General features: G+C 45.3%; 3 protein-coding genes across 3 annotated transcripts; 2 read left to right on the top strand and 1 right to left on the bottom strand.

Moving 5' to 3' along the window:
• The first annotated feature begins 6,476 nt into the window (after nt 1-6,476).
• On the top strand, nt 6,477-6,855 carry LOC309686215 (histone H4). The gene has a single exon (XM_082498782.1). It carries the CDS (start codon nt 6,489-6,491, stop codon nt 6,798-6,800), a length of 312 nt encoding a protein of 103 aa, XP_082354908.1. The 5' UTR covers nt 6,477-6,488; the 3' UTR covers nt 6,801-6,855.
• A 1,588-nt stretch (nt 6,856-8,443) lies between these two features.
• On the top strand, nt 8,444-9,024 carry LOC309674358 (histone H3.2; the record flags this gene model as incomplete). Its single annotated transcript, XM_082486379.1, has 1 exon — nt 8,444-9,024. The coding sequence occupies one exon, from the start codon at nt 8,444-8,446 to the stop codon at nt 8,852-8,854; it is 411 nt and encodes a 136-aa protein (XP_082342505.1). The 3' UTR covers nt 8,855-9,024.
• A 5,141-nt stretch (nt 9,025-14,165) lies between these two features.
• Nucleotides 14,166-14,576, bottom strand: LOC309686220 (histone H3.2; the record flags this gene model as incomplete). The annotated part of the gene is made up of 1 exon (XM_082498788.1): nt 14,166-14,576. One exon carries the CDS (start codon nt 14,574-14,576, stop codon nt 14,166-14,168), a length of 411 nt encoding a protein of 136 aa, XP_082354914.1.
• Between the last annotated feature and the right edge of the window lie 1,526 nt (nt 14,577-16,102).

Here is a 16,102-nt window from a genome sequence, read left to right as displayed (position 1 = left end):
AGGCGCTCCCGCCTGTCCCCCGGAGCACTGCCGGTTTCGAAAAGCCCGCGCTGCTCATAGATTGGCCGCGACTCTCGGGGCTTTTCCGGCGCACGGCAGTTTTGGGGTTAAATCGCCGCTCCGCTCCCTCGGCGGAAGGGCCTTATGAACTTCCAGGGTACACGCTCTTTCCCCCCCCCCTCCAACTTTGGGCTCTTTCGCTCCCAGTCCGGTTCTCTCTCTCCCCTGGAAATCGAAGGGCGAGCGGGGTCCGGGAGACACGACCCCGACCCCGCAGCCGCCTCGTCCTCCCAGTGAGTCCCCCGTACCCTCCTCCTGTCGCCTTTACTGCGCTCAAGCGATGCCCTTCGCTCCGCGTAGCTCTGCCCGGGAGTCAACAGTGAGAAGCAGCTGGGGGGAAGGGGGGGGGGGGAATTCCCCAGGGGGAAGGAAAAGGGGGAATTTCGTGGAATTACCCGTTCATCTTTCAACAAAGATGGTTGAGCTCAGGTCCGTAGCTGTTAACCTCGTATATCTGAAGGGATTACCTGGGAACGGGGTCCCTGCAGTTTGGAGGAGAAATGGTGGGATTGGATTTCGCCGGTATTCGTGGGTTTGTTGGTTTTTTTTTTTTTTTTTTGCAAAGACTCTCCACGTCCTAAATCTCTGTACTAAAAGGGAAAGAAATAAAAAACAGAGCCTCTATTTTTAAGCCCTGTTCCTGAAACGCTGTTCTTACTTTTCCTCCGCATTGCCTCTTAGGGCGCATCCAACTTTTCAGTCCTTGCTCCGGTTTACGACCTCTTCTTCTATGTAACATACAAACCTGCATACACATCCCACTTTTTTTTTCCCCAAATTATCGGGCCATATCCCTGACAGCCCGAAATCCTGAGCTCACACGCCTGTGCCCCGGTTTGGGATGGAGATATGTCTAGCAGACCCTCATAGTTAGTGTAAGCAAGGGGTGTTGGGAGTCACACCTGTTAATTCTCAAAGGGTTTCACCCACCTGGGTGCACTGACCCCAGGAGAGTGCGTCAGCTGGGGTTTTCCAGCCCTCTGCAACTACCTGGAAAGGATTAGATTTTGACTGTCAAACAACAGGTACACTGCTGGAGCAAAATGTGACATTCATGCTTAGTTTTTTTCCTTTACAGCTGAGCCCAAAAAGGCAAAATCCAAACAGTTGCAGTAGCATGAGCAAAACCATACCAAACGCATCCCTGCTTAATTGAATTGACCTCGGCAGGGCGGCCCTGGAATAAACATTTCGGCCTCTGGAACAAGTTTGGGTAATGACAGTGAGTTCACTCTTGGCCTGTTGCAACTTTCCCTCCCTCCTTGCTTGCGGGAGTCATCAGGGTGCTTCTTTCCCTCTTCTGAGAGGTAAGATGGAAAACTCAAATTACTGTAACTGTGTTTTGTGAGAAAATTCGGTTGAAGTAGTTACCCGCCTCGAATATTGCCCTAGTTGGGATTTAGAAGATTAGGACATTACTGGACCCAAGTGGTGATGGAGAACACCAGCTTAAGTCCCATGATACCAGTCTAAAATACCTTTACAGGCAAAGAGTATTATATAGCTGTGGGTTCAGGTGAATATGCTTTATAGTCCTTAGCTGGAGATAGCTGCCAAGTAATGTAAGAGATTTTTCCATGCTACAGAAAGGAGGTGTATGTTTATGCAGGAACACTGAGTGAAATAGCCTATATAGGCTCCGCTGGATATATTGTCAAGTACAGGCACAAAATTAACATCAAAACAAAAAAATCTGGTTTATCTTGTAAAGCTGCCTGGGAAGCATAGCATAGGTGCCCACTGGAGATCGTTTTTCCCAGCTGGAAGAGGAGAGTGCAGTGGCAAGGAGCCTGAGGAGAATGAGCTTGCAGGGACAAGTGTAACGTTATGTTAATGCCAATTGAACCACTGGCCTACCAGTCAGTACCTCTAATTCATCGTTTCTCCTCCTTCCCCTCAGCCTGTGCACTGTTACCCCTGTGGATTCCCACTCATCTCGGTTACTGCGTGTCCTGGTTTGAAGGGCACAGGACTAATTTATCTTCTAACACTTGGGAAAGCTGCACTTTTAGAAGGCTCTAGTGTCTGAATTTGTGAAAGCATTTACTTTACAGCCAGCTATGGGATGTGGATCTCAAGGTCTCCGTGTTTTTGAGTTAGCCGGGTGTGGGGATGAGGAGGAGCAAGACCTGAGCACTTCACCCAAGCCGGCCAACAGCATTATTTCATACCGTGAACATCACACTTAGTATAAACTAGAAAGTTTGCTGTGAAGCTCGCTCACTCCCTTGATGTCTGCCGTCCTGAGAACTTCGTGCCCTGGTGCCAGACACCTGAGGCCTTCCCTTCCTCCCGAAGCCATAGCAATCGCAGTGTCTGACATTTGCTGTCACTGCTGGGAGTGCACAGCTTCCTACTGATAGAATTGGCTGAGTATAATCTTTACATATTCTGTATTGGTATAAGGATCAATATTGGTTCTTTAGTGTTATTAATGTTAATTATCTTATCTTACTCTGTTAAATCTTTTTATATTTCAAGACTCGTCCTTCCTTGTTTTTTCCCAATTCCCTTTCCCTGGGTGATAGAATGATTGTCTAAATGACAACAAATCATTATGGGTTTCTCAAACCATAACACTTCCTTTATCCATATCAGTGGATAAGGGAAGAGCAACTGGTGTCATCTACTTGGGCTTCTGTAAGGCCTTTGAAATGGTCCCCCACAACATTCTTACCTCTACATTGGAGAAGTGTGGATTTGATGGATGGATTGGTAAATGGATAAGGAATTGGCTGGATAGCTGTATCCAAAGAGTTACAGCGAACAGTCCAAATGAAAACCAGTAAAGAGTGGTGTCCTTCAGGGGTCTGTACTGGGACGAATATTGTTCAATGTCTTCATCAGTGACACAGATAGCGGGAGTGAGTGCACCCTCAGCGAGTCTGTGGATGACACCAAGCTGGGTGTTGCAGCTGATTCACTAGAGGGAAGGGATGCCATCCAGAGGGACCTTGACAGACTTGAGGAGTGGGCCCATGTGAACCCCATGAAGGGCTGGAACATCTCTCCCATGTAAAAAAGGCTGAGAGAGTTGGTATTGTTCAGCCTGGAGAAGAGAAGGCTGAGGCGAGACCTTATTGTGGCGTTTCAATATATGAAGGGGGCTTATAAGACAGACAGAGAAAACTTTTCAGAAGGGCCTGCAGTGACAGGACAAGGCACAGGGTTTTTACTGTGAAAGAGGAGAGATTTTGATTAGACGCAAGGAAGATATTTTTTATGAGGAAGGTGGTGGGACACTGGAACAGATTGCCCGGAGAAGCTGCGGATGCTCCATCCCTTGAAGTGTTCAAAGTCAGGTTGGATGAGGCTTTCACTTGACTGGATGGAAGTTGCCCGTACCCACAGCAGGGGCATCAGTCTAGATGGTCTTTGAACGTCTCTTCCAATGCAAATGATTCGATGAATCTTAGAAGCTTTCCACAAGCTGTTACTTTTCTACCTCAAGTTACAGTTATAGTTTAATTTTACCATACAGACCAAAGAGACCAGATGAAATATGATGTATAATTTGGAATCACCTGGGACAGAAGAAGAAAGGGAACTTGGCTCCAACCTTGCTTCACTTTACTAGATGAATTTCTGTCATAAGTTGAAAAACAGTGCTATGAACTTACTACATAAGTACATATGTACTTATTAAAAAAAAAAATAATCCATTTCCTAATGGGTTCTGACATTTTGCCAAGGAGATCATGGAGACAAGGAAACAGACAGCAAGAGACAGGGGGAAAATACTACGTGTAGTCACAGACTCCCAGGCAGAAGGAGCTAATTATGGAACAGGGTTATAGCATGAAGCTCTAATTTAATTTGATCCAAGGGAAAAAAGCAGAAACAAAAATGCAGCTCATCAGGGACTGCATGGAGATGTGATTTGGTGAAGCCCAGGGTTGTCCAGTAACCTCATGGCAGGGGTCTGCAAGTGGTAATAACTCCCGGGTGAGTCTGTGATACAGTCAGATTCCCAAGGGTTGAACAGACTGAAGAACTGGATTGTCATGGCAGAAGAGACTCAGGGAGCTCTGCAGCAGGTTGTGCTAAACTACCCTGTTAGTAATGTCCTGGGGACGTGCCTGTGTACCAGAGAGTGACAAAGCCTGCAGCAAATGTTACACCAAGTATCTTTCCTTACCAGTTGTCCTGGTTTGAGCGACACAGGACTAATTTATCTTCTAATGCTTGGGAAAGCTGCACGTTTAGAAGACTCTAGTGACTGAATTGGTGAAAATATTTACTTTATAGCCAGCTATGGTATGCAGATTTCAAGGTCTCAGCATTTTCAAGCTTGCCAGGTGCAGGGATGAGGAGGAGTGAGACCTGAGCACATGACCCAAGCTGGCCAACAGGATTATTCCATACCATGAATGTGCCATTCATTATAAATTAGAAAGTTTGTTGTGAAGTCTCTCTCTTACTTGATGGCTGCAAAAATCCCGAGAACTTCTTGCCCCGATGTCGGACACCTGAGGCCTTCCCTTCCTTCCGAAGCCGTAGTGCTCACAGTGTCTGACATTTACTGTCCACTGCTGGAAGGGCACAGTTTCCTGCTGATAGAATTGGCTGAGTATAATCTTTGTATGTTTTGTATTGGCACTGGGATCAATATTGGTTTTTTAGTGTTATTAATGTTAATTATCTAATCTTATTCTATTAAATCTTTTTATATTTCAACCCTTGTGTTTCCTTGGTTTTTCCCGATTCCCCTTCCCGGGTGGGGAGGGGTCAACAGGTGATAGGATAATTGTGTAAATGACAATAAATTGTTACGGGTTTCTCAAACCATAATACCAGTGCAAGATGCAGCTACTTTACTCTTGAAATCTTCTGGGAGTGACAGAGGACCCGACTACAGAGTGCCTAGTTTCTCACTGTGGCCTGGTCTCCCACCACACTCTAGTCATGGTCCCTGAATTTCCCCCCCGGATGGAGCAAAGTGGCCTTAGGAAAGGGAACAGCATAAATTTAGCCATGGATTCCCCACTGTACCCCCGAAATATCTTCATAGTCCAACCTAGGATACTGTCAAGTTCCTTGTGGAACAGGACATTTGTTACTGGTTTGAGCTTTCAGATGTCTCCTTCAGAGTCTTGGTGTTTGTCTTGCCCTATTTGGGTTTCCTTTGGGTCTATGCTGAAAAGATTGTGCACGAACAACACGGCAGACTACATTACTTTCATTTGCCACTGAGGAGCCACTGGAACAGTGATTTCTCTGCTAGCAGATGCATCATCTGTAACTGCGGCCTATGCGAAAATAGAAGCTGATTATCGATTAATCAATCGTATGTAGTATCTTTATGAAAGGATACGTTATATATAGCCACTCAGCTTTTAAGGGGAAAAAAAAAAAAAACACAACAAATGTCGTCCATGAGAGGGCAGCAAACGCTCAATACTGGAAACTTGCTTCACCTTTCTTCATTTTTTAGGTCGAATGCCAGCTACCGAATGATATGAGTTAAATACTCTTTCTTGTTTTAAACAATAAAACCTCAGAAGATTTTCCTCCCCAAAAGAGAGAAAAAACAGAGCTCTGTGCCTTCCCCTGAAAGACAATAGCACTCTTCTTTTTACTTATTTAATTTTGTGAAGTCTCTAAAAAATAGCCACGTTATTGTCTATGCCACCACATGAAAGGAAAGTAGTGTAAAATTATTCGTCAAAAAGAACCGGTTTACCTTAAAAAAATTAAAGTGGAGCCACATAAGGGTCAAACTTGATTAGTGTTCCTTTACTGCTAAACTCTCCTTGAGAAAACGTTCAGAAAGGGCGGGAAATGGAGATGAGAAAGAAATTCCAGGAGGGGGAGAATTTCTCAGAAACACGATTGGACAGATTTTGCTGCAAGATGCTCCATTAAAAAAAAAAAAAAAAAAAGAAAGAAAAAAGCTGTTTAAAACACTGAAACCAAACGTGAGAATTAATGCAACCGGGTGAAACTGCAATACATAACATATATCCATATTTTAAAATAACAATTACAGTAAAAAATCAGTAATTTAGGAGATTCAGTAAGTGGGATACTTTTCTACGTTCGAGGTTTTTATTTCTAAATGATCACGATATATCAAAGACTTTAAATATATACATATAAACTATTGTACAGGCCCAATGCCTTTGCTATCTGAAAACAAAACAAAATAAACAACAACAAAAAAAAAAACACACACCACAAAAAACCCCACCCGAACGTAGCGAGAAAACGCAGCAACATGGAACCGCTTGTGCCGTGGGAAGGGAAACTCGCCCGAAACCCGCATTTTTGTGCTAGAGCGGAGCGCGCGACAGGGAAGAGCCGGCGGGAGCGAGCCCCAAGCCCCGCCCCTCCGCGCTGCAGTCCCCAACCAGGTCGGACCACAACACATAAATACCCGCGCGGCGCTAGAGTCTCGGCAGTTGATTATCGCCGGATTGAACACCATCATGTCTGGCAGAGGCAAGGGCGGGAAGGGGCTCGGCAAGGGGGGCGCCAAGCGCCACCGCAAGGTGCTGCGCGACAACATCCAGGGCATCACCAAGCCGGCCATCCGCCGCCTGGCTCGGCGCGGCGGCGTGAAGCGCATCTCGGGGCTCATCTACGAGGAGACGCGTGGCGTGCTGAAGGTCTTCCTGGAGAACGTGATCCGCGACGCCGTCACCTACACCGAGCACGCCAAGAGGAAGACGGTCACGGCCATGGACGTGGTCTACGCCCTCAAGCGCCAGGGACGCACTCTCTACGGCTTCGGCGGCTAAAGCCTTTTCTTTCTGCGCACCATCTCGACAACCCAAAGGCTCTTTTAAGAGCCACCCATTTTCTCTTGAGAAGAGCTGTATTACTTCTTCTGAACGGACATTTGAAACGTCTACTAGTCAATTTTTAAAGCTTCTCGAATTTGGTTTTGTGAAATGCGGCTAAAAGACTGTCAAGATAAGACGGATGCGATCTCCCGTTTAAAATTTTGCTGTTAATGGCAAAGTTGTCGTGCGTAAAAGTTTTTTCTCGGAAACCTTGTACCCCTATGAAAATTCCTTCAAGTGCTTCTTGTAATCAAAACAATGTTTTAACTTTTGTTTAAATCTTCGCCCATTTAAGTATAATTATCTGGAATATTTAAAGTCTTGTACTTCAGAGTTTCAGTTTATCAGTTATTCATGTACTGCAAGGAAAAAAAGGAAGCCATTTACCTCGGGAAAACATGAAGGTTGTTCTGAAATGAAAGTTTTCTTTTTGATATTTCTAAATAAATATTTGCCTTTACTATAACTTGTCCTCAGTTCTTTTCGGTATTTTTTTTTTTTTCGTTTTAAAATGAATTTTAGGAGTAAATTTAAAATACTTTATAGAGTACGTATTAAGGGGTAGGGGGAGGGAACACTATCAAATACTGTGGCCCTGGCAACGCATTTTTAGAAAATGCGTCATAAGCAGTCGTGCGAAGGTTTTTCTCATTCTCGTCCGAGGAGCGCTTCTAAAGTGTTGGTGGTGTGTTTCCCTCATCACCGGAGGAAAAAAATGCAAAACCAATTTTTCAGCTTTATATAAATCTACCGGTATTCACTGACCACTCACAAAAAGAAGGGGCGATCAATAAATATTCGTGTTCACTTCTGGTATGCTTACAACCTTCATAAGTAGGGGCAAATTAAATAATAGATGAATTATGTATTCCTTTTAAAGCTCTTCATTTCACAAATAAGTTAATTTTCTAAGCATTATCAAAGTCGTTATTTTACTTGACGATACTTATCTGTCATGCTGATTTTCCTGGAAAAAAAAAAAAAGTAATATGAGAAAAATAGCTTAAAAGATGCATCTGGATTGTTACAGCTACAAACTTGCATTACAAGATTTCTTAAGAGTCTCTGACTGTGTTTTGGGGTACCAGGCGATCTTTCATTAGCGGTTTAGGGGATAATGTACTTGTTACTGTAAGAGAGAACTCTGTACGACGCTGAATGAACTTCTTTAATCAGCCTACTCAAAAAAAAAAAAAAAAAAAAAAAAAAATTAGAATAATTTGGGGTTTTTAAGAACAGTTCCTGAATTTGAGCTGCCACACGGCTTTTAATTTGTCAGGAGCCTGGCGGAGAGGAAAAGCCGGAGCAACAGAAGGATGGAAGCGCTGTGTCTTAAATATCCTCCACACACCCCCACCCCAGGCCTTCGACTCGCCCCCCGGGAGCCGTGACTCGGAGCCGGTTGGGGGTGGGGGAGAGAGGGGCCGGGGCGGCGAATTCGGCTTCCTCGCGCCCAGGCTGGGATTTCCACGGTAGCCAATGAGATCTCTCTTCCTGTCGTCCAATCAGAGACGAGGCAGCTCTATAAATATCGGCGCTGCGCAGCACATTTCAAGCACTCCTGTTTGTTCCAAAGGGAGGTTCGTATACGGTGGCTGATGGCGCGCACGAAGCAGACGGCGCGTAAGTCGACGGGCGGGAAGGCGCCCCGCAAGCAGCTGGCCACCAAGGCGGCCCGCAAGAGCGCGCCGGCCACGGGCGGCGTGAAGAAGCCGCACCGGTACCGGCCCGGCACGGTGGCGCTGCGCGAGATCCGGCGCTACCAGAAGTCGACGGAGCTGCTGATCCGCAAGCTGCCCTTCCAGCGCCTGGTGCGGGAGATCGCGCAGGACTTCAAGACCGACCTGCGCTTCCAGAGCTCGGCTGTCATGGCACTGCAGGAGGCGAGCGAGGCCTACCTGGTGGGGCTCTTCGAGGACACCAACCTCTGCGCCATCCACGCCAAGCGCGTCACCATCATGCCCAAGGACATCCAGCTGGCCCGCCGTATCCGTGGTGAGCGCGCTTGAGGCTTCTGCCGCTGCTCTTCCACGGTTTCAGCAGACACCGAGGCAGCCCACACAGACCCAAAGGCTCTTTTAAGAGCCACCACGTGCACAATAAAAAGAGCTGCAGCGCTGCTTTTAAATGGATGTTTTTTAGAAATGGGGGGGGGTGTGTTCTTTTGTTGGTTGGTGTTTGGGTTTTTTTTTTTTAGACTTCAATATTTGACTTTATGAGGGTAGCTTTTTCTTGTGTTGTGTTTTGGTTTTTTTTTTTTACTGTTTGCTGGAGTGCCTGTGTATAAACAATTGTCTTGTTTATAGACCCTACAAGGCTTTACACTTCCTGCTCTGCAGTTCACCGCTGTGCTTTGCAAATACTGAAAGGGAATAATGGGTACTTTATGAACAGTGGGTAGGGGCGGAGAAGCCAAATCGGATGGGTCTGGTCAACATATTGGTTTAAGGACGGTGACCAGAGAACGTGGGGCACAATGGAGGTTTTTACATTGCTGTGATTACACTGGCATCGAAACAACTTTGAGGGAGAAGGGAAGGGAGAGGGGGAGTGAGACACGGCTCTGTCCAGGACAGACCTGGGCCCAGGAAATCTGTGCCTTAAACGTCTCCCGGCTGGATGGGTCTGGATGAAAGCAGAAACTTCCCGCAGCTCACTGGAGCTCTGTGTTCCTGTTGAACCTGGCGAAGGCCGCCTGTTTTAAAGAGGACTTGCTGCCTTGCTCCGACACTTATTAACACTGGGAGGAAGAACATCTGTCTCAAAATAATGGATGGCCACGCTGATGAGACATAACATGTGAGGCTTCTTTATCACAGCACAGAAACATACCTAAAAATGCCAGACACTATGATTAAAAAGTACTGTACAGGGGAATAACTATCAAGTTTGCCCGCATATGTTACTATTGATAATAAAAAAAAGTGGAAAAAAGTTCATGTGTTTACTGACGGTTGTTTGGTTTTGTTCTTTTTTTTTGGGGGGGGGGGTATCTTTATTGAGTTTTATAATAATCTTGGAGTAGAAATTCATGTATTCTTCCAATAATAACTGTACATGTATTTGTTGTTCAACTTGTACTTCTCTGAGTAGTAATCACAAACTTCTATGCAGTCAGAAAAATTGTTGAGTTGTCAGATATCTGCAGTCAGATTTCTAGGATTCTTCAGAAGGTACTGGCAGTATATAGGTATGTAGCTTTCAACCTTCCTTATAAGGACCCACCTTTGCTCAAATCGTCACTGAGATATGCACACAGTAGTGACCACTTCAACAAGAACCTGAGCATTAAAAAAAGGAAGTTAAGAATAGGCCGCAGATTCATATGTGAAAGAGTAGTTGTCATTTTTCCCACTGTTTTGAGAAACACCTTCCCATCTCCTTCCCGTCTGTGAAACCTCAGTTGGTACCTGGGATGTACCAGTTCTGAGGGCTGGGTGGCACTGAATGGAGCTGTTAGAAGGCAGAGCGGTCACCTGTTGTCATTAGAGGCTTCTGAGCTCCATTTCCATGCTTTCTTTTAGCCATCCTTGCTGCATTAAGTACACAATCTGTCAGAGACAGCACTCGGATGAGAAGAAAAGGTGCAAATACTTGCCAAGTTTAGCAATCAGCCAAGATTAAGGTTTGTTTGAGGATCTCTTTCCCCTGTTCCTTTTTTTTTTCTTTATTTTCCTCTTTTTTTTTTTAACTCCCATACAAATCCTCACAACAATTTTGCTGATCTTCATGGCCTTATAATGAAACCAGATTGCAATGGAAGCAGAGCTGCAACGTTACCAAGTGGAGAATGGAATAGCTGTTAAAGGAGAAGCTGCTCCCTGAGCATTCACTCCATCCATGGTCTCTCTCTCTCTCTCTCTCTCTCTCTCTCTCTCTCTCTCTCTCTCTCTCTCTCTCTCTCTCTCACACACACACACACACACACACACACACACACACACACACGAGAGAGAGACACTGTCCTGGACATGCTTCTTCCTTCTTCAGGCTTGACCCCAGGTTTCCTACTGCAGAATATCAGGCATCAGATTTCATAAAACAATTAATTTAATTAGAAGGCACAGCAGAAGTACAGCCCGGGCTGGCTGCTTCCAAAGAGGGGGACCCTGACCAAAGAAATCCCTGGGAAATTATAGCCTTGTGATCTATACACCTGCCCCTCATGTGCCCTTCACATATCATTTAGTCCAATGGTGATTTTTGGTCTGGGGTTTTCTAACATCAAATCGGATTCTTTCCCTGTGTCCAGGCAGTCTCTTACCTCACTGATTCTCAGTTTCAGCTGAGGGTTGGAGCCTCCGTATCTTCTGGTTTACATTCCTGGTGCACCTGCCCTTGTTGGCAGAACACGGGGAACTGAGAAGTCCTGGGCTTAAGAGAAACACTACCAAAACATCAGTATGACATCCAGCACTTTCCCATGATAAAAGCTTAAACAACTACTGGCTGCTAGGAAAAGTGCTGAGAAGAACAGATTTCTCACAGGCTAAATATTTCAGCAAATGTAGCTACTTGTGCTAAGTAGAGCTAAGCACACAGCACAAATCACACCAAATTATAATCCTAAGGAATTTATTCTACTTAAAACTTACTTATTTATGCTAAACAATTAATATGCCTCAACATAAGTGTATTGTCATGGTTTAGGCTGAATCAGTTACTGGGGACGTGGGGGACCCCAGATGGAACCGACAGATCATCCTCTCTACCCGTCTTCAAATAAAGAGGTAGAGGAGGGAGAAAGAGACTTATGAGTTTAGAAGGAACTAAACTACTTTAATGAAATATTAATAATAAAATAAAAGGAAATAATGAAATACCAAGCTCCCAGGATGACTATCACATCACCGGCTGGCACTGGGGAAGTCCCAGACTGGACACAATGACGGACAGGAACAGGATTCCAGATCTGGATTCAGGATCAGGATCAAAGGCAGACGAACAGACAGAGTCCTCCTCAGGCATCGCCATTGAAGAAAGAGAGAGCGAGCTGACCCTTTGATCCTTCAGCTTTTATACTGAGCATGAGGCAGATGGGATGGAATACCCCGTTGGTCAGTTTTGGGTCCCCTGTCCTGTCCGCTCCTCCCTGCAGGTGGGACCCCACTATGCTTTTCTGTTTCCAACCCCCCAACGGGGCAAATAGCCAAGTCAGCTGCCCGTGGGTGTTATAGCAATAAGTATAAGCAAGAGCCTCTGTGCATACCATGCCTGGGCATCAATATAAACATAGGTCTTATCACTCTGAGAGCGAACATTGTCTGCACAATATGCTGTTAATTTCAGTAGTTAGAAGAGGCCCAGCTAAGAAGCAAAGTTACTGAAAAGTTACTTGGTCCTGTTTTACGTCAAACCAGGTCACATAGGTATAGATATAGAACACGTACATATATGTGTGCATGTACATTCATCCCTACATCATTATGCTATGATTACTTCTTGTACCCACCATGTTTTACCTCCCGTGTGGTGTTTCTGAAACACACCTTATGAAACTTCTTGCAGGATTCCCCAGATGCCACACTCAAATACCAGAATTTTCACTTCAGACTGATTTGGCTGGAAACATTTACAGAAGCGCATTGGACAGGCCAGACCCCATTATCAAGGGCAGAGAAAAAGATGCTGTGACAACACAGAAGCAAAACCCAAAGGAATCTGAATGTTTTATTTGTGAATGCATAGAAACGAGGACTTCTCTGAAATATTAAAATGGCAAGAGTCTGCAAGACTTGACAGTCAACCACAAAATTGAAGTAAGCTAAAGGCCAACTGTAATTTCCCGACTACAAAACTTTATTGAATCAGCTAAATTCTAGTAAATTTCGACCATCTCTCCCCCCCCCCCCCCCCCCCCCCCCGTGTATTCCTCCACTGATTCCACCTTTTTATCATCAAACACTGAACATTTGTCTTCAATCCCCAAAACCACATAAGCATGTTTCCTACAGGCATCTCATTGGTTATGAAGCCACCCCATCTCTGCAGCTGCTCCCTTTCCCCCAGCTGTTTTAGTCCCCCCAAAAAACTTTCCCCTGTGCCAGTGCTCCCCATGTTCAAGTTATAGAATGGGCCACCCATGAAATGGGTTCAGGTTATGTCAGGGGAGGTTTAGACTGGATATTAGGAAACATTTTTTCACCGAAATGGTTATTAAACACTGGAATAGGCTGCCCAGGGAGGTGGTGGATTCACCATACCTGGAGGTGTTCAAAAAAAGGGTAGATGTGGTACTAGGGAGATGGTTTAGAAGTGGTTTTTGTCAGGGTAGGTTAATGGTTGGACTTGATGATCTTAAAGGTCCCTTCCAACCTCAGCAATTCTATGATTCTATTCTATGTATTTTGAAAACGGGAGGTGGGATTTCCCAGGAACAGCCACTGCATTCTCTTTGTTTTTATCTAAGCTGTCCTTTATCCTCTACTCCAGACGTTCCTTGAAGTCATAAAGCAAAGAAAGAAAACTGAGAACATAAATGACGGATTAATTTTTTTAGTTTCTTATTTTTGTCCCTTGCTTCAAACTTACCTTCTTAGACTTTTGTTTTATTCATCTCATATTTGAGAGGTATGGCTCTCAGATATTCAATCCAGTATTAAGGTTTTTAGAGTGTATTCTAGTAAAAGCGATGATAGGCTGTATTATTTACAGATTTTTTTCTGTAATAAAAAGGCGTTCGAAACATATATTAATAGTAACTCAGGTTACGCCTTCCACATTTCTTGGAAGTAAACCCCTGCACTGCTCCATAAAACCATTACAAAATGAAATACTTTACTGGAAACAAAGTCTGGGGAAGAGGAACAATTACTATAAGCTTTCTGACTTTTTTTTTTAAGATCATACTTCTCACTGTGAGTATTAAATGAAGTGTTTTTCAATTACCTTATCTGAGCATTCCATTTGTGCAGTTATCTTTTTCTGCAGTTGATTAGACACTTCCAAGCCTCTCACTATAAAAGCATGTAACAGACTGCTCATAAAAAAAGCCCTTTGAGATGACAGCTTATAGACATGTTCAGTAGAAGTGAGACATCTGATTGCAAAGGCCTCTTGACAATAGCGTCCAGAGAAACCAGCTAATGACAAAGCTGGGGAGGACAGGAGAGAAATAAACTAAATGCTAGCAGTATTTGGACTTCTACAACACACAAAAACTTGCACCAACATAAAAAATTGCCAGATGATTCATTTAAGTCTAATACCCAAATAACAAAAGACTGTGTCACAGCTCTCTTGTGCAACGTGGTGGCTCTTAAAAGAGCCTTTAAGGTGGGGGGATAAAGGATTGTGGAGGTGAGACGTGTAGCAGGAGCCTCAGGCGCGCTCACCACGGATGCGGCGGGCCAGCTGGATGTCCTTGGGCATAATGGTGACACGCTTGGCGTGGATGGCGCAGAGGTTGGTGTCCTCGAAGAGCCCCACCAGGTAGGCCTCGCTCGCCTCCTGCAGTGCCATGACGGCCGAGCTCTGGAAGCGCAGGTCGGTCTTGAAGTCCTGCGCGATCTCCCGCACCAGGCGCTGGAAGGGCAGCTTGCGGATCAGCAGCTCCGTCGACTTCTGGTAGCGCCGGATCTCGCGCAGCGCCACCGTGCCGGGCCGGTACCGGTGCGGCTTCTTCACGCCGCCCGTGGCCGGCGCGCTCTTGCGGGCCGCCTTGGTGGCCAGCTGCTTGCGGGGCGCCTTCCCGCCCGTCGACTTACGCGCCGTCTGCTTCGTACGCGCCATCGCTCCGAGAGAACACAACCGTCTCCCCGAACCGCTGGTACGGAATAGCTCCGCGCTGCTGCGGCGGCGACTTTTATAGAGTGTTCCCGTCTCTGATTGGCTGTCAGCAATGCCGCGCTGTTATTGGGTACTTTCAAATTCGAAAAGCCCGCCTCGAAAGCGCGCCTTTTCCCCAGTCGCCCAGCGCTTCTCCCCATCCCCCCCGCTTTGTGCTCGCCGCTCGTTTGCGGTTTTATCTTTCTTGTTGAAATTTTTGCAGTCTGTTTTGAAAATGAAAACCTTTAGAGAAAATTGTTGAAAAGGGAAATTGTTGCAAATGATGCTGCCTTGAACGCACAGAAGATTCATGTCTATTTTGCATTAATTGACAGAGACTGGAGCTAAGAAAAATAAGGGGTGCATAGGTTTTCCTTAACTGGAGTCTTTCTAATTGTATTTTTAAGCCTTGGTTTGGTTTTTCCCCCCCTCTTTTTTTTTTTTTTTTGGAGGGGGGGGAAGGAAGAGTGTCGATTTTTTGTTGTTTTCTGCTGGGGTTTTTGTTTTGTAGGTTCCCCCCCCGAGCAGCTTTAATCTGGAAATAGTAGAAAGTAATACTATAGCTGGTATGGCAAATGCTTTTGGATTTAGATGAATTGCATGTGAAAAACGCTCTATTTTAAGGCTATTGCTTGCCGAAATAAAACGTTTTTAATTCGCGAGCTTTCCATTTTTGCTACTACGCGTTTCTGCCATGTTTCCCCAGCCGGGAGATCTGTCCTTAGACCCCGAGCGGAGAAGAGCTTTTGGGCGAAGGGAGGACTGGTGCTGTCCCTGGGTAAGGAGAACTGCTCCGGCTTCAGCGACCCCACATCAAAAGCAGCAGCTTCCCAAGCTTTATTTAACACAGCAGACATGTTAAGAATAATGGATGACTCCCTAAAACACAGCTTTCAGAGGACAGACTTGGGATCGTTCCAGCATAGCGTTACGAGGTGGGGGCTCAGGGAACGATCAGCTGTGACACCTCCCACCCCATGCCCGCACATTACCATGGGCCGAGCATCGTTACCAGGATTAGCGTAATTTAAATACCAGTACGTGTCTATTTCTACTACTGTTTGCTCAATTAGTAAACAGACCAACGAGAGATGCCCGCAGGGTGATGCGTGCCCGCCTCTGAGCCGGGCCAGCTCACCAGCTCGGAACAGGAGCAGGTTTGGGGTGTCTTGCTATTCAGCTCGAATTATCGGAGCACAAGGAAAGAAAAATCCTGAACCCATTAGATTCCATTACACTGATACCGAAACTAATAGCTTTGATTCCTTGATCTACTTAACTCGGATGGCCTCTAGAGTATTACCAATGCATAGTTAAAGTATTTGTTTTTTTTTTTTTTTAAGACTTTTCTATAGAACAGCTTAATAACAGTAACGATTAATTAGCAAATACAAAGCCTCAAAGCACGTACATCTCTTTTAAGACTTTTGAAGCAACACAGCTCTTTTGCAGTTAAAGTGGGTGGCTCTTAAAAGAGCCTTTGGGTTGTC

The sequence above is a fragment of the Vanellus vanellus genome, assembly GCF_965231255.1.
Source record: "Vanellus vanellus genome assembly, chromosome: 1".
In the NCBI taxonomy this organism is placed as follows: domain Eukaryota; kingdom Metazoa; phylum Chordata; class Aves; order Charadriiformes; family Charadriidae; genus Vanellus; species Vanellus vanellus.
Note: the sequence above shows the minus strand (reverse complement) of the source record. Positions and strands in the feature narration are given on the sequence as shown.

Excerpts from the sequence above, each read along its gene's own strand:
- LOC309686215 (XM_082498782.1), top strand. The coding sequence starts at position 6,489 with ATGTCTGGCAGAGGCAAGGGCGGGAAGGGGCTCGGCAAGGGGGGCGCC.